This window comes from Labeo rohita, chromosome 8 (assembly GCF_022985175.1).
Source record: "Labeo rohita strain BAU-BD-2019 chromosome 8, IGBB_LRoh.1.0, whole genome shotgun sequence".
Lineage (NCBI taxonomy): Eukaryota > Metazoa > Chordata > Actinopteri > Cypriniformes > Cyprinidae > Labeo > Labeo rohita.
The window spans coordinates 36655043-36676394 of record NC_066876.1 but is presented as its reverse complement, the minus strand read 5'-3'; the positions used below and the strand labels follow the sequence as shown (position 1 = coordinate 36676394).

The following is a 21352-nucleotide window of genomic DNA, read 5'->3' as shown; positions in this document are numbered from 1 at the left end:
TTCTGGCCGGTTATTTTTGTTATGCTTTCATTATCATTCCTGTTGTGCTACGCCTGCTTCTGGATTCCTTGTGTTTATTTTTTGTGGATTTATCATTAAAGGACTTTTGTGGAATACAGCTATGAAGAATCCTTAGATCTTTCTGGATGTAGCTCAGCATTTGTACACAGTCTATAGTTACATGCATGTAGTTTTATATATTTTATATTTCATATATGCCATATAACCACAGAAACAAATCCAATAATATCAAATAACAGATAAACTAATATTTTTTAGAAAGTATGTATATATTAACTTCAATTTCAGTTTAGTAACTTCAATACAGTTTAGTTTTAGATAAATTCAGTTATTATTATCTAAATTATTTGAGCATTTTTTGCAAGAAAAATACATTTGTGACCCTGGACCACAAAAGTGGTAAGTAGTCGTAAGTAGCATGGGTATATTTTAGCAATAGCCAACAATACATCATATGGGTCAAAATGATCCATTTTCTTTTATGCCATAAATATTAAGTAAAGATCATGTTCCATGAAGATATTTTGTAAATTTCCTACCATAAATATTTAATTTTTAAAAATTTATTCAGTTTAATTTTTGTTTACTAATGCATTGCTAAGAACTTTGTTTGGACAAATTTAAAAGTGATTTTCTCTATGTTTAAATTTTATTGCACCCTCAGATTCCAAGTTTTCAAATAGTTGTATCTCAGCCAAATATGATCATATCCTAACAAACCATACATCAGCTATGTCGGTGTCACACCAACAGAGGCCGTTCCCACAATAGTTGATTGACATCTTACAGACACACCCTAAATCAACTGTAACAGTCCAACCTTCATTGTTTTGATGTCGGAGCAGGGATGTAAGTTAGTCAAGAATATCTCCGATTGAGCGATTGAGGTGTTGTTTTGCTGGATGTAATAATGAACATAGTGGTCGTCATTTACTCCTGACATCTGAGCCGCTGAAGATGCAGTAGATTACGTTTGTTTGTAAAGGGAACGGGCCTCCCGATCTACATAAATGCTTCCATGTTTACGCAAATCATTTGTGATCCAACTTCACCTACAGCAGAAGTGAGTATAAGTATATATATATATTTTTAATGAATCTCTGCAATCACCTTTCCTAATGATGCGCTAGTTAGCAAGTTTCGCAGCTAAAGTAAACAATCTCAGAGCACAGCTTCTCAGTCCACAGAGAGAAGAGAGGGGCAGGTCGAGCAGAGCTCATTTGGTATTTTCTTGGTATTTAACCAAAGAATCATACCAACTTGTGGAAAATGGGCATCCGATGACCCCTTTAAGCTACAGCGATCTATCACGCCACATTAAACAGCACCAAAACGGTACTTATTGCTTAAATTTCCTGTTACGTCATAGGACGTATATTTATTTTTGTACTCATGTTTGTTGTTGTTGTATTACGTGCAATACAGTATGCAGTCTCTCTCTCTCTCTCTCTCTCTCTCTCTCTCTCTCTCTCTCTCTCTCTCTCTCTCTCTCTCTCCTACTGGCAGCGCTTGATTGGGACCAGCTGCAGGAGATTGCGTAGCGAGCGGGAGCGTTTGAATGCTAGGAAGCAGAGCAGTGTTGGAGAGCTTCTGGTTGAGAGCGCATGCTGAAGCTCCGTCGTTTTGTCCTCTGTCTCCTGCCCCAGACAACTCTTTTCTCTTCTTTTTTGAGTGTACATTGTTGCGAATAACGTTATCGTGAAAGCACGGTTGAACTGTTGTCTAAGTTGTGCCGCGGAGCTCTCGCTTCCACGCGGTTATATTGAATATAATTCGTTTCCCCTGTAACTCGCAGTCGCAACTAATACCTTTCAGTCTGTAAACTGTTACTCGTTGTTTATTTTGTTCATTCGTTATTTGTAAATAGTCTTTCGTTCACTCTTGAAGCAAATAGGTTGGGGAAAAGGTGTAAACCTTTTCTCCTGGTTTTGACTAGTTAAGGAGTCAGGGAAGTCTGCTCCTGTATTTCTTTTGAGAATTTTGTTTCGATAAGTAATTTAGTTCTAAACCCTTAGCTAGTTTTCCTTTTGTTTGTTTTTTTTGGCCTTGATCCCCTTCCGAAGAGATATGCTTCCAATTCTTTGATTTATATTATAATAAACTTCTTGTGAAAACGTATAAAAATCGCTATGTCGTGGTCATTGTGAGCTGGGACAGGAGAAAGGGGTTGTTGTCGTTCCCAAAATTATACCTTTTTATTTTCCTTGTCATCTGCCTTCCCAACCTAGACTGGTGAGGTCGTGACATTAATGAAATAGACAGAATTTAAAATCTGAGACTTTTTCATTTTGAAAGTAAGAAAGCACAGAGCTTAGCCTATTGCAATTTAGCCTATTGGATAGGAGGCGCATGTACTGTACTGTTGAATGTTTATGACCCTGTCCGTCAAAGTGACGGACAATGTTAAAGTCAAATGCAACCTCTGGCAACAACATATGATAGATAGGACAAAACAAATACAGTGCGGCATGAAGCGCTTATGATATGCACATCTGCAGAATGATGCGCTTGAAGGAACGGAGTTACAGCACTTTACATTAAAAAGTTCAAAACACAGAGGCATAGGCGGATTAACCATATGGGCAAATGGGCAAGTGCCCAGGGGCATCACACATATAAATTTTCTCTGGTAAGACAAGCGATGTATTCTCAAATGTCTAGGCATGGCCTATTCCCTTTTGTCGGAACGTACTAAGTTCCCTGAATGTTAAGGGTTTTTTTTTTCCTCCTGTGTGAATCAGTGGATGCATGATCTATCATGTCAGTTTACCGCTAATTCATAAGGAAATCATTCCAAAATACATCTATGATTGCCAAAGAGATCAGCTCTTCCAACACTCATGCTCTTTAATGTTCACTGGCTGTAAAATAAACTGGACACACACTGTTCTTATTAACACACCACCTTACAAGGACCTAATAAGGACTTAAAGGGGTCATCGGATGCTAAGTTCACTTTTACATGCTGTTTGAACATTAATGTGTGTTGTCAGTGTATGTAGAAATCTATCCTATAATGATAAAAATCCATGCAGTGGTTTTTAATTAATCTGTAAAAATAATATTCCCTTTTTCATTTCGAGCCATTCTCAGATGCCTGTCGTTGTGGAGTCACACCAACAGAGGCCACTCCCATGATAGTTGATTGACATGAGCGTTTTACCTCGGATCAGCTGTCAGTCCGTCCTCTTTGTTTAGATGTCGGAGCAGGGATGTAAGTTAGTCAAGAGTATCTCTCCGATTGAACGATTGAGGTGTTATGTTATGCTGGATGTAATAATGAACATAGTGGTCGTCATTTACTCCCGACATCTGAGCCGCTGAAGATGCAGTAGATTACGTTTGTTTGTGAAGGGAATGCACCTCCCGATCTACATATATGCGTCTATGTTCACGTGAATCATTCATGATCCAGCTTCACTTACAGCAGAAGTGAGTATAAGGGTTTTTTTTTTTCAACGAATCTTTGTGATCGCCTTTCCTAATAATGTGCTAGTTAGCAAGTTTAGCGGCTAAACGCCCTAAATGCGGCTAAAGTAAACAATCTCTCCGAGCAGCTCGTCACTACACAGAGAGAAGAGAGGGGCGGGGCGAGCAGAGCTCATTTGCATTTAAAGCAGCCTCGAGCAGAATGAGATGATTTTTGCAGAGCTGATTTTGGCAAGGTAAAAAGGGTGTTGTTTTACACATTGAGAATTTTTAACCAAAGTACATTATAGACTTTTCATTAAGACCCTAAAAAATCATATCAACTTGTGGAAAATGGGCATCCGATGACCCCTTTAACAAATGTTTACTTGTCAATGCACCACAAATCTTTGCTTCTTAACCTTTAAATACCTCCTCTGCACATTATCATGCAAAGTATGTAAAGTACTTGTATAGTCTGTCTTAGGTTATGTGTATGTATAGTCAATTATTTATAGTATATGTATAGTTTATGTATAGATTTAAAAAAATGTTTAGCACCATGGTCCTGCGAGACACAACATTTCATTCCACTGTATGTCCACACATGTAGCGGAATGACAATAAAGCTCAACTTGACTTGACTTGAACATAGATGCATTTATGTAGATCGCCGGGCACATTTCCTTCAAAAACGAACGTAATGTTAATCCTCTGCATCTTCAGCGGCTCAGATGTTGGGAGTAAATGACAACTGTGATGTTCATTATTATATTCAACAACAGAACACCTCAATCGCTCAGTTGGAGACATTCTTGTCTTCCCCTGCACCGGAGTCAACCCAGTGGCTGTCCGACTGTTCTCAGCTCATTTAGGACGGGTCTAAGGTTAGACGGTCATGTCAATCAATTATTGTGGGAGCGTCCTTGGTCGGTGTAACGTCACACCAACAAGAAGCTGAGAATGGCCTGATTTGAAAAAGGGGATGTTACTTATAAAGATTAAAAAAATACCACTGGGTGTATGTTTTATCGTTATAGGGTCGCTGTGTACACACACTGCCAACACACATTTATGTTCAAACAACACGTAAAAGTGAGTTTTGCATCCAACAACCCCTTTAAGGAGAGTTGAGAGTTGTTGTCCATACACTGTAAAAAACAAAAAAAAAAAAACAACACAATTTTTGAGTCAGCTCAAAATATTTTGTTACCCTGCTGCCTTAAAATTTTAAGTTCAGTCAACTAAAATAAGTTTAGTCAACTTGAAATGTTAAGTTGTACTAAGTAACAACTTAGATATTTGTGTTTGCTAAACTTAACAGATGGGTAAGTAACCCTGCTGCCTTAATATTTTAAGTTGATTCAACTCAAATATCGAAGTTGTCACTTAGTATAATTTAACACTTTAAGTTGAATACAATTTTTTTGAGTGACTGAACTTAAAATTTTAAGGCAGTCAGGTAACAAATTATTTTAAGTTGACTCAACAAATTGTTTTTTACAGTGTAGGTGTTGGAGTACAGTGCAGAGTTTTCTGTTAAAGGCAAACTTCCAAAGGAAAATGTTCTTCTGCAAAAAATGCCTTTTTTAAAAAGAGGAATAAGACCAGAATAAAAATTGCCTGGACTTTCCCAAGATGGAGAACCTTAATATTTCTTTGTAATTATGTAACAAATTCAAAGTAAATCCTATTTCCATGTATGTGAGATATTATTTGTATTAAGAAGATGAGCAGCCCCCCTCAATCCGATATGAACTACATCTGAAAAACAGACAGCAACTCAAAACTCATATAATAATAGCAAACCACAGATGCCTCCTACTGGATGTAGTTACAGATCAAATAGCAAGAAAAAATGCATACATAAATTTGGTTTTGCATGTCATTTGAGTTGTAATTCAGTAACTGCAGTTCCTGCTTTCAAATAAATTAAGCAGATGCTCTTTTCTTAATGTTAATTAATTATGTATATATGACAACATCATTGTAAAGTAATAGTAATGATAATAAAATAATCTCTGAAATACTTTTACAATTCACCATGCAGTAAAATTAAAATCAACTAAACACTGCTCCTACCAGATAAAATCATAATTACTCAGAACAGCGCCAGTGATATGAACATCTACAATGAAGAAGGTGAACTATCAAAATTCTAATGAATTTATAAAACTGAGCATCTAAAAAACCCAAATCACAAAATGACTAAATGGAGCTTTATTGCGCTTCTAAGAATCTGTAAAATATCATTGCGTTTGCATTTTCACATCACTTTTTTATTTCCTGTCTACAAAACTGTCAAAATGGTGAATCAAAAGTGTATTATAACATCACTTATATATACCACTTATCACTTATCTGGATAACTCATTTCATCTATATACTACAGGTTCATACATACCACATTATTAGCAAAATATACACACACACACACAGTCACATACATTGTTACACTTTGAAGAACATTACATGTTACATGCTTGCACTGGCACTGCATTAACTTTAAAACATTTTACATTACTTTCACCAGAATGTTTCCTTATTTGTCCTTTTTAATACACATGCAGATTTAATTTGAGTAAAATTGTACAGTAATTTTTTTTTTGTTTGTTTTGTGTATAGTTTTGTGTACTTGTGCAAGGATTTTTTTGTACTTCCACTTTTTGTTGAGCTTTAGTTCACAGACTAACATTTGTATATTCTTCAATTATTTGGGAAAAAACACATTTAATTGCTTTTTATTTTTGCACACATTTTCATTTTAATCATGAACCAACAGGAGGACAGCACAGTGTTTAAAAACACCAAAATACGCTAGGGCTGGGTAAACCAAAAAAACAAACAAACAAACAAAAAACGATTTCTTGATTTTAATAGATTTTCATTTTAATGAACCAATATCAGTTCTTAAATCATAATCAATCTCTTGATGAGTGGACACAACATAGTGTGTCTTTCTTCCAATAAATCACAATAGGCTAGGTTTGTGTTACTTTTACAGGGCTCTCAAGTTTTAGAAAAAGTTTGGAGTTAATTTTTTTGATCTGTTAGGAGAGGAGCCCCTCGGCCCCATGCAATTCTCTCCAGTTTTTGCTAGAAGTTAAATTTTATCTATTGTTCAAAATTGACCAGCACAAAATAGAAACTATAACAACTGGTCATTTTGATTAAAGTCAAATTCATAAAAAAATAAGATAAAATAAGATAAAATTTAAAAAATACAAATGTATCAAAAATCAAAAGAAATTTGGCCCCAATGAACAGCAGGGCTCAAAGTACATACTGTAGGCCTACACATACAGTATTGCAGAACCTGCCCTGAGCATGTCAAGCTGTGTGTGTGTGTGTGTGTGTGTGAGAGAGAAAGTACATATTTCAGCTTATGAATGGCATTTTGTTGATGCCTTGATGACAACACATTGTTGACACAATTTGACAGCTTAAAATGTTAAAATAATGCATCATCATGTCTGTCTCCTTTTGTAAAATAGGACGTCAAAATACCATTGTGTTACAACAATATTTTTGACAGTTTTTTTATTGTTGACATTGTTGACTATTGTTGCAGTGGTTGTCAGCCCTATTGCAGACTTGGATGACCAAAATCTTATTCACAATATTAAAACACATGAACCCGCACAGACACACCATACAGTTATTTTTGTTATTTTATTTTTATTATTAAAGATAAGAACAAAGAAGAACAAAAAAGAACAAATTGCATTAATGCATGCTAGTAATCACTTTTATTTTCTAACATATAGCATATTAGAAATATACCATACCACAGCTTCTGCCCCTTACTGTATGTAGACAGATTTCAAAGCTACAGCAGTAAAGTACAGCAGTAATAAGTATAATAGTTATTTTTATATAACAGTTTTTTCCAAACATATTAACAAATGAGGAATGTTACAGCATAAGCAAAATCATGTAAAATGTAAAAAATAATAATAATAATAATAAAAAAAATAAACAAATTATGTTTTTATAAAATTGTACAGAAGTTTTTGGTCTGGTTCTCATGAGATGGAGATTTGGTTTGGTACTCACACTGCACATAGTGTGACCCATTAAATATAACTATAAAAAAATTAAATAATTAATAATAGTAATAATAGCATTATTGCACTTAATACTTAATGCACTTTGCACGAATGGAAATATTATACAGTATAACAGACAGATGTGCATTAACAGCTGTCAACCATGTCTGTGCGCAAATGAGTGGTCTGAACTTATTTACCCAATATATTTTTTATTTTGGTCACCCATACACACCTGTGTACCTCTGTTTATGAATTCCAAATAAAATAAAAAATGCAAACGGTTAGTTGAATAATAAATAGCTTTTTAATTTATATGCTCATTTTCATGTGTTTTTTTTTTTTTTTCTTCAGGCCTCTATTCTCTTCTGAAAGTGATTATTTATGCTTCCACATAGTCGTTGTTGGTAGCTGCTGTGGGGTCGATGGGGTCTGTTAATGAAAGCATACATAGAGTTCACAGTGTTAGTTTCCGTGAGCTGTTAAACTACTGAAGCGCAAGTGTTTCCCCTAGGTTCACAGCTTTGGGCTGGGCGGGGCGGGGCGGGGCGGGGCGGGGGGGTTAGGGGGATGGATGGGGCAGGGGTGCCGGTACCCAACGGTACTTTTTTTTTTTCCGTACTTTACTCTCTGAAACACATATTTATTTCTAATCAAATGAAAATTAAACCCTTTTATTTTCTGGCAAACAAACAGAGGTTTACTGTTAAAATGAATACATGGAAGAAAATTTGTGTGAATATTCTGTTAAAAAAGTTTTAATAATAATAGTAGAATTTTTTTTCTGAAATTAAGTGGTTAATCTGGTTGTAATATTTATTTGTATAATTTACTTGTTTTATTTAAATTGGCCAGAAATAGAAATATATAAAGACGTACATTATACTATACAAATGTAATATAAGAGTAATATATTTCTGTTACACATTAAACCGTACTTTTATTTTGACAGGTTGCCGGTTAGTTTCTGTGTGTATACAGTATGATATGATGCTAGTTTTCTCAAATGAAACGGTAAAATTCACATGAAATGACTCTCACAGCAGCTCTGGAGATGATGTTCATGTGTTCATGTGTCCCCCCTAATATAATCGCAGGGGAAACACTGCTGATCCAAATCTAATCCTAAACCCAAACTCACAACAAACCAAATCCAATTATCATCACTTCAAGCACAAATATGATCAGAATATGTATAAATGCTATAAGTTGTCTTCATTAGCACTGCATGTCAAAATGCATCTCACACGAATAAATGGTGTGAAATTTTAACGTAGACTCAAGTGTACACAGGAAACTATACTGTATATATACTGAGTGCGTACTGTGTGATGTGCTAAGACAGTCATCAGCAATAAAATTGAGGAAGAGAAACTCAAAGCTCATTGAATTCAATCAACAACTCTGAAACCCATGCAGAGCCTGCATGTTTGTCTTTGAGCTTCTTGTAAGAGATCTTTAGCAGCCAAAGTAAAGGATGACTGAGCCAGTAATGAAGTGAAATGCATAAAGAAGCATTTTCTGCATATGCATTTTCAGTTTTAGGTTTTGATCAGACCTTTGATCAGACCATAATATTCACTGCTGCTCTAAATGAATGAGTAACTGCTGAAACACACACCTTTAGTTTTGCTCCTGATGTTGGTCACGATCACTGCTGCAGTCATGATGAAGAGACCAACAACAATGGAGGAGGAAAAACAGATGTAGAATAAAGACACTCCTTCTTCATGATGATCCAAGACTGCATGAAAATAAAATGACAGTCAAAATATAGTTAGGCTTGTATGCTCTAAAATATAGGCACCAAGTGATTAGCTGTATTATGTATATTATGTATATTTTAAGTGGCTAAACATCAGATGAGGGTGGAAGCGAGATAGGGAGAAAGAGAGGCAGAGATAAAAATGTTTTAAAATAGGAAAATGCAAACATTTATCAATATTGTATGATCTAGGCAAGGATGTAGCATCTAAGTCACAGCAGAGATGTATTTGTTTACCTGACACACTGTAATTGTAGGTCTGGCTGCGCAAATCAGCAAACAGGCAATCATGCTCACAGGTGAAGGAAGCAGGTGGACTCACTGTAACCATATACACACATATTTCAGAAGAATCTGAAGAAGAGCATTTGAGTAATTCTGTGGTGTAGTTCAGTTCACTCTCCACAGACAGACTGTATGAATGGCTGCGGTGTGTTTTGCCAAACTGGCATGTCACGATCACATTCTCTCTGTCCTCCGTTTGTCGGTACACTGTGATGTTGGGTTCTGGGACATCAAAACTAGTACAATAGAGTGCATCGTTAACAGTGCCAATTTAAGTCATGGGTGCTCGTGTCTTTATACATTATTCATGTTAGATTCAAACACAGGTCTTACTGTATATTAAAAATAACTGAAATAATAATGTACAAATCATACTTTATTAATCAAGTACTGTTAAATGGAGCCAGAGGAAACAAATTAATGTTGCTTTTAAATTAATAGTGCTTTGATTTAAAAAAAAAAAAAATTAAAACAATTGGCAGAATCACAACAACTTAAACATGATGGTTGTGAGATTCAGCCTATTGTCGTAAGTAAAGCACCTCTAATACAGTTAAACAAAATTAATTCATACCTTTCAATGAAAAAATCAAAGAAATTAAAGCCAAAGTCACTGTATATGTACTGTTAAAGAAAGGCAAATAAAAAGATAATTAATAAAATGTAAAATACATTTTACTATACTAGTGCTGAGAAAAGACAATTTTTTATATAAACCTCATCATATGCGACGTCTGGAGTTGGTTCAACAATCCACTCCAATTCCTGACATTTCTCTGGGTAAACGGATGACAATGGTTTATTATTAATATATGTTTTATTCCCTGTACACACAGTGAACTGAAAAATGAACCAAGGAAGAAAATGCTGTACTTACGTGAAGCTAACATTACAACCAGCGAAAGGACGTGTGAAATGAGCTTCATTGTGTGTCAAACGATGCTCCTTACTAACAATGTGCACTAGCCGTCACTCACCAGTTCTTCTCAGTGTAATCCTTGTCATTTGCACAATGAGGCATGTCTTATACCAAAACAAACGAAAAACTAGATTTTTACATTTTATGAAGCAAGTGAGTGTATGGTGCTTACCGTTGCACGCTGAGAAGACGACTTAGGAAGTGAAACACAAATTAATGACAATAAACCAACAAGTGTTCAGAATCTAAAAGAGAGCAACTGCCACAGTGGTGTAGCAGACGTAGATGACACACACTTCCTGTTACACAGACTGGAGTGGTGTGGTTTACTTGTGGACTATTGTAATGTTTTTTTTATCAGCTTATTATGACGGCACCCATTTACTGCAGCAAATCCATCCAATGTGTAGATTAGTTTGCGAAAATGTACATTTTTGTGTGAACTATTCCTATTTCCTATTTCTTTTCTTTTAATTCATAATTATTCATTTACTATATATATTCAAATAAGGACCCCTACATTTGGTCACCAGTGAACACTCTCAACAATCTTTTTCCAAACCTGAAGTGTGAAAAAAAAAAAAAATTCATGTTTACATTTTTAAACAGTATTCACATTTGATGGATTAATAAATTTATTTATTTTTACAAAAATAACAAGGCAAACTGCTGTGTTAAATGCACAAACTTTATTTTGAATTTTTTCCATTGCGTAATTTATTGCAGGCTACATTGCAGAGCTTTGCCTTTTACATGGTCATAATGTGTTTGTCTAAAACAGTTTTACTAAGACAGGTTTTGTTTTGTGTGTCATGTTTTTGATGTCTGCGTACAGTGCTTAATAAACATATAAAGTTACATCACAGAACAGCAGCAGGTGGCGGGATAGTCATCAGCGTTCACTTTTAACTCATTTCCATACACGTAATAAACATAAGACTTTTCTTTCCACATGTAGTTCACTCTCGTTATGGTAATGAGCTCAATTGTCTGCCTCTGGAACAAGAGAAAATTGATTTAAAGAACCAGATTCAGCATTCATTAGTATTATGTTATAATGACAAAATGCAACTGGCAATAAAATCAAATTGATACCTGTTGTAATATGTGGGAGTTCTTGGTATATTTCACCTGATGGTCTCTAATGACACGCTCAGACGCTTGTGCAACAGAAACATCAGGAAAACCCATCACTGGATAGACCTGCAGTTAAACATACAACCATATTGCAGATTTATCATCTTCAGCCTCTTATTACTCATCTGTTCTTACCATAATCTGGGCATCCTTGAAGAGTTCTTTTCCTGAAACCTTCCCCAGCTTTTCTGGTCTCAGTCCACTTGAATCCTGCGCTACGTAATCATCCTTCTCAGTGCTCCTGAAATGGCCCAAAAGGTGCTTTCAGAATGAGACAGTTGTTTGACAGAGTGTACAGGGTTAGGATATTATCAATAAAATATGTTAATACCATTTAACTTTGAGGTTGATGAAGATGAGCAACTGTCCCCTTCCGTCACAGGTGTCACACTTGTGAAAGCCGCTGCCGCTACATGAACTACATCTGAAAGTTGGCAGACAAACGCTTAGGAAATATCGAGCTACAGCTGCCCTCTACTAGATGCATTTACGACTGCAGAAGTAAAACATTTGTGAAGGACACCCATGGCAGTTGTGAGCTTAGAGTCTGAATCAAAAGCGATGAGAGAGAAAAAGCCAAATACATAGACAACACTTATTTCTTTTATGAAGGCTTTGATGGTTGCAGACACAAGACCCAGTAGAGTCAGAGACATGAAGAATCAAAGATTCATAAGAATTAAAAGAACTCATTCTTAAAGGATTCTCTCTCTTATGAGTTCTTTTGAATCTTATGAATCAGGTCAAAAAGTTTGACTTTCCAAATGCTGAAGAATGCCGAAGAGTAAAAAAAAAAAGTAGTTACAATTTTGACAGAGTATTCATATTTAAGGGGGGGTTTTGGTTTGTTTCTCAAAACATAGTTCATTTACCCTTTTAATTTTCTCATTGCTTCACATTTATATATCAAATTGTATACTTCAGTTGTAAAGAAATTGTGGTTTTTGAGGAAAACATTTTAGGATTTTTCTCCATATAATGGACTTCATTGGTGCCCCGATTTTGAACTTCTAAAATGTAGTTTAAATGCAGCTTCAAAGACTCTAACCGATCCCAGCCGAGGAAGAAGGGTCCTATCTAGTGAAACGATCTGTCATTTTTCTTCGGCACAGAAATTATATTCTTAAATTATAAATTATAGCACAGGCTCTGGGATGCACATCCACGATGCTACGAATTAGTGATGGGTCGTTCTTGAATGAATCTTTAATGTGACTCAAGAAGAACGAGTTGTCTCGGGGAGTGATTCATTCAGTCGCGCATGCGCAACATCCTATTAGGTTCTGTACTGGAATTAGTTCACCTGTTTGAAGTCTTCAGTTTTTCGAGTCATTCGTTCATCTTATGGGGCTGTCACGTGATGAACAAATGACTCAAACCCGAAAACTTGTCAGATAAGAGGTGAGGTGAGCTAATCATAGACTAAAGACCCAGGTAAACAATGAATGAATCTTTTCTGTTTCTTATAGCATTATAGTTTTGTCTTGTTTGTAGTGTGATCAACGTTTGTGTCAGCAGTAGATGTGTTAGGGAAGTAACACGTAACATTTTAATTATATTTTGCTAAAATGAACGAAATGACTCAAAAAGATTCGTTCATTTTGCTGAACGAGACTCAAAAAGTCGGTAAAATGATCTGAACTTCCCATCACTACTACGAATTACATCTAAGTTCATCGTCTGTGTACTCTGGCTCAAAAAGGTAGAGTATGGCGAAATCATCGTTGTATCTTTTTGTTTGTAAACAGTGTTTGACTTACTTGCACTTTCTTAGTCTTTGTGCATTAGCTTTATAAACACTGGGTCTGTAGTTCTGCGTGACCTTTCGACGTGATTTAATAGTACGTAGCATCCCAGAGCCTGTGCTACACCAGCTTTTGTGCTTAGAAAGTATACAAATTTTTATTTTCCGAAAAAAATGAGTGATTGTTTCGCTAGATAAGACCCTTCTTCCTCGGCTGGGAACGAACCCACCGTATTTGCAAGTATGGCTCAATGTTTTTGTGCAGCACATACTGTATTTAATTACATTACCATAGGTTTGCTCACCAGACTTGATAAAACTATGTGCGTTTCACTCGTGTACTGCTACTCATGCTCACCAGAAAAACAGAGTCTGCCCAAATTACGTGCCTATAGGAAGTTTCTATGTAGTTTCTATGTAGATCCGCATGCGGTAAAACTACAACTTCCGCATTTGTCCACGTGTGTTGCCGTAATGTCATATGACAATGTCCAGGGACGAATCATTTTTAAAACTGGAATTTTTCTGGATTTACAGATCCTCGAGAACATTTGAGATAACGTAAGTACACAATTGCATGAAATGTATAACACTGTGCAAGTGGTTTTTGGACATTTTATTACAAAACTCGTGCCAAAACTTGTGCCTTTAAGCCTTCGTTCAGAAAAAGCCCTTTACATGCTGTGCATACTATTGAAATATTTCTGCTAACATAACCTTTAAAAATTAATGCATGCACATTATTTTCCTGGAGATTCTAGCTTTTGTGATTATTTATTGCTCTGCAGTCATTTTGGACCATCATTTCATAATCAGCTCATTAATTAAAGGTTGTGAGAATATCCCTGATGTTTCTTTAGTAATTGTAAAACATTAGCTAAATGAGTGATGGCTTGAGGTGTCTATCATTGACTCAAAAAAACAAAACAAAAAAACAGTTAATATGTGGAGAATGGCAAACTTACTTTTGGTGTCCACTATAGTCACATTTATTGCAGGACTCGTTATCAGGAAGTTTACCAGAACCGTTACATCCAGAGCACACTTTCTGCATTAAGACAGACATATAGAAGCTTTATAGAAGCTTCACATTTGATATATATCCTCCTCTAATCATTTGCTCCAAACACGAGATGTCACTTACGCTTCCAGTACCAGTGCAGGAAGAACAAGAGTTTTTTCCCATTCCGCTGCATGGGTCACATTTCTAGAACACAACAAGAAACCGTTTTTACTTTCCAGTTACTTGACAATATACCGTACATTACTTCTTTTTTCTGAAAGTCTTTGAGATCTTCTTAAAATGAAGTGCTACCAAAATATCTATAGTTTAAGATTGTTTCATTAAAACATTTTCTGATACAGTATTTGCAGCATGCTCTGTTGTTCCATTGGCTGTTTTTGAGGACAGTGACAGATCAAACCTTGATTGAGGAAGTGTATGGCACTCTAATGGTCTCCTTGTGATCAATAAAATAGGACGGAGGCTGAGCTGCGATCTCCCACGGTCCTGGAGGACGCTGAATACCGGCATCCACACGCTGTCCTGAGAGGGAGTTTAAACAAGAATGTTTCAGGTCAGCACATTTGTACACTGGGTCTTATGGTGTATTTAAACTGTTCATTGCTAATAGCAAAGCTTAACTACTCCCTAAAAACTACTACTGAAAAACAGCAAAACCCGCCTAAGCTGGTTGACTGCTTTGGCTGATCTCCCAGGCTGGTTTTAAAATGATTAAAAGTGGTTTTGACCACTTTTTGGCTGGTCAGGCCGGTCTTAGCTGGTCAAGATAAAATTCCTGCTAAAAGACCAACCAAGCTTAAACCAGCTATTTTCAACTTAAACCAGCTAAGACTAGACAACCAGCCTAGGCTGGTTTTACCTGGTTTTTATCTGGTTTAAACGTGCTAATCAAGCTAGAAACATGCTAGTCATGGTGGAATCGTGCTAGCAACATGCTAGTAACATGCTAATCATGCTAGAATCATGTTAATAACTTGTTAGTGATGGTAGAAACATGCTAGCAACATGCATATCATGCTAACAACATGTTAATAATTTGCTAATCATGAAACCAACGTGCTATTAACTTGTTAATCATCCTAGAAACATGTTAGCAACATGCTAGTAAGTTGTTAATCATGCTACCAATGTTATTAACTTGGTAGTTATGCTAGAAACATGCTAGTGACTTGCTAATCATGCTAACAACATGCTAGTAACTTATTAACCATACTAACAACTTGCTAGTAACATGCTAGCAACATGCTAGTAAGTTGTTAATCATGCTACCAATATGTTATTAACTTGTTAGTTATGCTAGAAACATGCTAGTGACTTGCTAATCATGTTAACAGCATTCTAGTAACTTGCTAATCATGCTAGCAACATGCTAGCAACTTGGTAGTAACTTGGTAATCATGCTAGTAACATGCTAGCAACATGCTAGTAAGTTGTTAATCATGCTACCAACATGTTATTAACTTGCTAGTTATGTTAGAAACATGCTACTGACTCGCTAATCTTGCTAACAACATGCTAGCAACTTGCTAGTAACTTGTTAATCATACTAGTAACATGCTAGTAACTTGTTAACCATATTAGTAACTTGTTACTGTCTATCTGTCTATCTATCTGTCTATCTGTCTATCTATCTATCTGTCTATCTGTCTATCTATCTGTCTATCTGTCTATCTATCTATCTGTATTTCTGTCTATCTGTTTTTCTAATGTACTGTATTGCCTTCAAAACATTCAGACTGTAATCTTTCTATCTGTTGTTTTAAACTGAAAAGATTGACAGCTAGTGGTTGAAATGGGTACTGCAGTCCAAATTCAAAGTATTGGAGAAAGCCAACACTCACGCGGGTTTGCCAGATTGAGAACACGCAATGAGCAGTGCACTGTAATTTGATGAGTTGATTTACTGTGTTTTAATATTCCTCTGCTCATAGAGCATTGTGCAGTAATACTGCCAGCTAGCGGTTGAAATGGGCCCAAAACGCACATTTCAGAGTAGAATTACTGGCTATAGCATTATTATTCAGAGAAACAGCTATGTAAACATAACATGTTTTCCAAATATCTACAAACATATATTATGTTATTTTTTGGCTTAAGAAGAATCAAAAACTTAACTTACATACAGCACCTTTAAAGCTTGTCTATGGATTTTTCTATCTAGTTTAACTTATAATCTGCAAAGAAGTGGAAAGCTATGTTCAAATGCTGCATTTAATGTCAAAGTTTTTTGTCGCTATTCGGTTGTAGTGAAATGCACAGATACACCAGAAAACATTGCCACATGTTGCATTTTCTAACTTTTAAATCAGGATTAGAAATATAATGTGTTCAGAATCATTTACATGAGAATTGAACTAATAGTTGTAATCTGGCTCAGAAAAAAGCAAAAATGTTATAAAATGCATCATATTTTGAGAAAGCAGGATGTGTTTGAGCAAAATTTAGCACTTTTTTGGAATCTGCACCTCAAAGAACCAAGTATTGGACTTTGTTCAGCAAATACGACGCCACTTAAGCAAACACCACGTTATTGACTTCCGGTACCTGTGTAAGGCTCCTGACCCCATTTAGTAGATCTGGACTCTGTGAATGTCTCCAAACGATACTGAGAACAGAAACAGAGCCTCATAAAAAAACAGACCTCATAAATGCATCTATCAACACTTGGCTCTATACAGCCAAAAAAGAACCATATTTATGCATGTTGACTTACATTTCTACTTCACATGCTCAAAGTTAACAAGAATATCACCGAGCTCATAATGAAAATGAATTACGTCTCACCCTGTAGGTATTAAAGGACTCCATGTTAGTTATGATTCCATCTCTGACCGGGGCAGAACTATAGCAGCACTTGCTGGAGACGTACTCTTCAAAAGCTTGACGAGCTCTTCCCTCCGAGATGGAAGGAATGTTGTTCCTAACAGGAAAATGTTAATATACTGCTGACATGATTGTTGAACAATGTATAAAATGAACATGCAACAGGAGTCAGTTTGAAAAATCAACTGTGCATTAATCTATAAAAAAGTCATTGAATTCATATTCAGTAATAATATCAATTTAAATGCACTGACACTATCAGATAAGAACTATAATGACACTAACATTGCAACATCAAATATTTTACAACATTATAAAGTCTCCCGGTAGTCACCAATTGTATTCCATAAAAGTCATGTTCAATAACCAAAATGACAATGTGAAAATTAAGATGCCGTAAAAACTCATTTCGTATACGAGAATCATGAATATGCAAACTAGTCCCCGCCTCCACCCAAGCACAGCAGATCTCTGACTACCTGCTCCACTTTCACTCAGTTAACTGAAGTATTAAACGCTACACAATAGGGCTGTACGATTAATCAAATTTCTAATTGTGATTATAATTACAGATGCCACAATTATGTAATCGTTTAAAGGCACAATTACTAAAAAAAAAAAAAGAGAGAGAGAGAGAGAGTGTGTATTTTTCCTACAGGTTATCTATAGGGTTTTTTTTTTTTTCATTGTTTTAATTTTTTACTTTTTTTATATTTAAAGAAAACTATATAAAAATTTGGCATGCAGTTTGAAACAATGGTATAAAGCTATTCAAAACATCTTTCAGTGTAAATTGCGATAATCGTAATTAATAATCGCATTTACAATTTCAAGGGAATAATTGACAATTATGATTTTTGTCATAATCGTGCAGCCCTACTACGCAATATTAGCAATGTTTGATTAATTCAGCCATATATGTTTGAACTACAAACTTATTCCAAAGAAGCAGAGGAAAAGCAAATTATAAAGTGTTGTCTACAAGTCGATGTATTAGAATGGTAACACATTTTATGTTGACATCATTAGCCTTTGGCTTGACTATTAAAACCACCAGAGAGACATGTAAGCAATGTTAAAAACTTAAAAAATTTACACCAGCTGGAAATAATCTTTTTATTTTTTACTGTTTGTATTATATAAAGAACTATAACAAAAAACGTACTGCCACTCTGGATGGCTGGTAGCGTGATCAGGCACAGGCATCAACACAGAGGGCATTGGAGGAGGAAGATACGCACCTGTCAGAAGAACATTCACCACAGTTTATAATTCCAGCAACACATCCAGCATCCAAATTCTGTTACTTCATGCTAAAATCTATAAGCCATACCACTGCATCCATGAAAGTTAGCACATCGTCTGTTTAGTAAACACCCTTTCTTCCATTTCCCACTGTTCCATCCAACTTAGATGAAAAACCAAAAGGGTTGCATCTACTTGGATCCCTAGCTAGTGAGACTCCACTATTAATAGTTTTCAAATTAATATAATTAATAATTTAATGAAACAGTAAATAAACTACCATTCAAAAAATTAGGGCCAATAAGATTTTATTCAGCAAGAATGTATTAAATTAATCACATTTCAAATCAAGTTTCAATTTCCTTTCTGAAGCTTTCTAAAAATTCAGCTTTGCCATCACAGGGAAAAAAAAATTAAATTAAAAAATAAATATTAGGGCTGTCATTAATCGCATACAAAATAAAAGTTTAAGTTTGCCTAATATATATGAAATAAAAAAGTCACATAACCCAATTTTTGAATGCATATGTTAGAGGCCCTGTTAATTTTTGCTGGAATAATAAAAAAATGTGATAAAATAACTAACTTAATATAGTAATAATTTTTAAAAAGTAATTATTATTGTTTTGTGCTTCTTACCACCTCCGCCAGCCGCAATTCCCTCATATCCTGGGATGCTGTAAAACATGCTTGCAAGAAAGAGATTACAACAAATTAATTGTACTTGCTTATATTTATTTCTCAATTTCAGCTAAGGAATGTCAAATTTAATTTACATTTTTAAGTTCTCTCATTAAATTAGATCTGCAATGGCTAAAAAGCACATTCAGAAAAGAATACTTTATATATATATTATATACAGTATATGTATTAGTCAAATATAAGCTTTCGTTTCAACATAGAAGTAATCAGAGACTTACTTTCTTGTATCTTAGAGGTACTGCTCAAATCAGAGGAGACAGTTGATGTTCATATAGCTGTAAAGGAGCTTATGTTCTGACACTTGTGAGTTGTGATTGGAGGAGAGAGATGTTTTTGAGAAGGTTAAAGAAGCTGTGGTTTAATGCTATTAATACCACCTCCGTTAGTTATGACCAATGGGCTCTTCAGCGAGACATTTAAAAATGCAGAGATAAAGCATCAAATAAATAACTCAAAAATGAATGAGAAGTAACTAAGGTCAAATGGAAAACTGATCACCACAGTGGAATCAAAACCACTATTTTTAGTAGATTCCACAGCTATACCTAGCTTAGAATCAGTCTGAATAAATGCTGCATTAATGAAAAAAAAGAAAATGCTTTTTTTTTTTTTCCTCACTCCTTGAAATATGTTGCAAAGTAAATTTAAATGAAATTAAATTAGCTTTTTTTGTTCCTGGAATTTTATCTGAAATGCAATATGACATTTGCGAGGAGCTCAGCTATGAAACCACAACCATAGCTTTTTATTTTTTTGGACATGTATAGAAACCATGGCACACGGATGTTTTTCAACGCCTTTGGTTTGTGGTCATTTTGTATGGAAATTTACTCATGAGGAGGTCTTTGTGACCACATAACCACCAGTGACCTTCTTTTTAAAAACATTTTCCATTAAACAATGTCACATAGAAACAGTTGCTGCACAAACGCTTCCCAAACTAGAATGTTAATTTATCTTTTAAATCATGTACATTATCAGTAGTCAGAGTTTGGTTCAATCATATTGTAACACTTTTTTTCACTATTTCTTGCTATGTAAAATCTGTAAAACTTCTGAATGGTCAAACTGTATTCCAACATTTTCAAGCAAAAGTGTGCTTATGAATTTTATATGGTTAAATATGAGCTCATGAGCTAGTGACATCAAAATGTCACTAAAAACTAAGTGTCAGCAGGTCAAATAAAAAATATAAACCTGATAAAATGCTTGTTATTGAGTCATTAACACATTTCAGTTAAGACACACTATCTGTGTTTTCTCAAAACATAACAAAACCATTTTTAAAAAAAACTTTTTGGGTCTTTTCTCAAAACTCCTAGTTTATTTAGACTTGCTCTAGACTTTTGTCCTTAGATTTACTACAGACTATACTGCATATTCTTCAATAGTTAGGTCTTTTGAAAGGTGCATCAGTCTATAAGAGTGACGCGATTTAGCTCAAAGGGAAATGTATATAAATAATTACAATTAATTATGATTAATTACAATTATTTATATCAGCTGCCAGTAGTAACTATAGCAGAATTAATTTTTCATCAACTAATCTGTTTGCCCAGGGAACATTCAGTATAATTTTTATATCAACTCTAAGAAATGATATTTTCTTGGCCACACAAAATAACTTTCTTAAAGTACCATTGCATTAGAGCATGTAGCTTGAATCGGAATCGTAAAGGGACATTAATTTGCAAGGCAGAATCAGAATCAACACTCATGTAATTTGTGCACAAGAGTTTTATTAACGAAGAACTAACACATAACTAATCTAAACAAACAAATATAAAATCACTCATACATGGGAGAAGGGCAAGTGAGAAGCAGTTAGAGACAAGAGAATGTAGCTATGAAAAGACTCAGTTAACCACCTGAGTGAAACCATCAGTGCTGTCTACAGCTTATACTAAACCTCTGTTCTGTTTAGTTAAATGTACGATACTTGCATTGCCTTGGTCATTGAACAAGTGTCCGAATGCAGTCTCGGGTGAAAGTCTTGATGATTGGAGCAGTGGTGGTTTTGGAATCGCGATCACGTTCTTCTGGGTCCGAAGAGTGATGAACTCCAAAGATGTTCTGACTCGATGGTGACTGGGAGTTTCTTCCCATGTGAAAAGTGAAGAAGAACCAAGAGCTGAGAGGGACCCAGCTGAAGTCCTGTGATCCTTGGGGAATGGAAAGACAAGGCCGCAAGGCCTGGTGCGCGCTTTACGGAAGTCCTGAAGAGTTCTAG

General features: G+C 35.3%; 2 protein-coding genes across 3 annotated transcripts in view; both read right to left on the bottom strand.

Moving 5' to 3' along the window:
- The window catches only part of LOC127170097 (uncharacterized), a 31366-nt gene extending 20602 nt beyond the window's left edge, over nt 1-10764 (bottom strand). Inside the window, exons 1-6 of one of the 2 annotated variants that reach the window (XM_051117872.1) lie at nt 10620-10764; nt 10406-10525; nt 10246-10304; nt 10103-10152; nt 9481-9764; nt 9100-9222 (exon numbers count right to left, since the gene is read on the bottom strand). In XM_051117872.1, the coding sequence (XP_050973829.1) occupies nt 9100-9222; nt 9481-9764; nt 10103-10152; nt 10246-10304; nt 10406-10454 (565 nt within the window). In that variant the 5' untranslated portion in view covers nt 10455-10525; nt 10620-10764. Of the gene's footprint in view, nt 1-9099; nt 9223-9480; nt 9765-10102; nt 10153-10245; nt 10305-10405; nt 10552-10619 lie in introns of both variants that reach the window. The other variant, XM_051117874.1, reaches the window with a different exon arrangement.
- Nucleotides 10765-11294: 530 nt separating this feature from the next.
- LOC127170153 (protein SSUH2 homolog) lies at nt 11295-19408 on the bottom strand. Its single transcript, XM_051117947.1, has 12 exons — nt 19341-19408; nt 19060-19109; nt 18341-18416; nt 17137-17272; nt 16897-16957; nt 14753-14874; nt 14473-14535; nt 14294-14376; nt 11916-12008; nt 11720-11825; nt 11543-11650; nt 11295-11443 (listed from the first exon to the last, which is right to left on the bottom strand). Exons 2-12 carry the CDS (start codon nt 19106-19108, stop codon nt 11303-11305), a joined length of 1038 nt encoding a protein of 345 aa, XP_050973904.1. The 5' UTR covers nt 19109; nt 19341-19408; the 3' UTR covers nt 11295-11302.
- Nucleotides 19409-21352: the final 1944 nt, after the last annotated feature.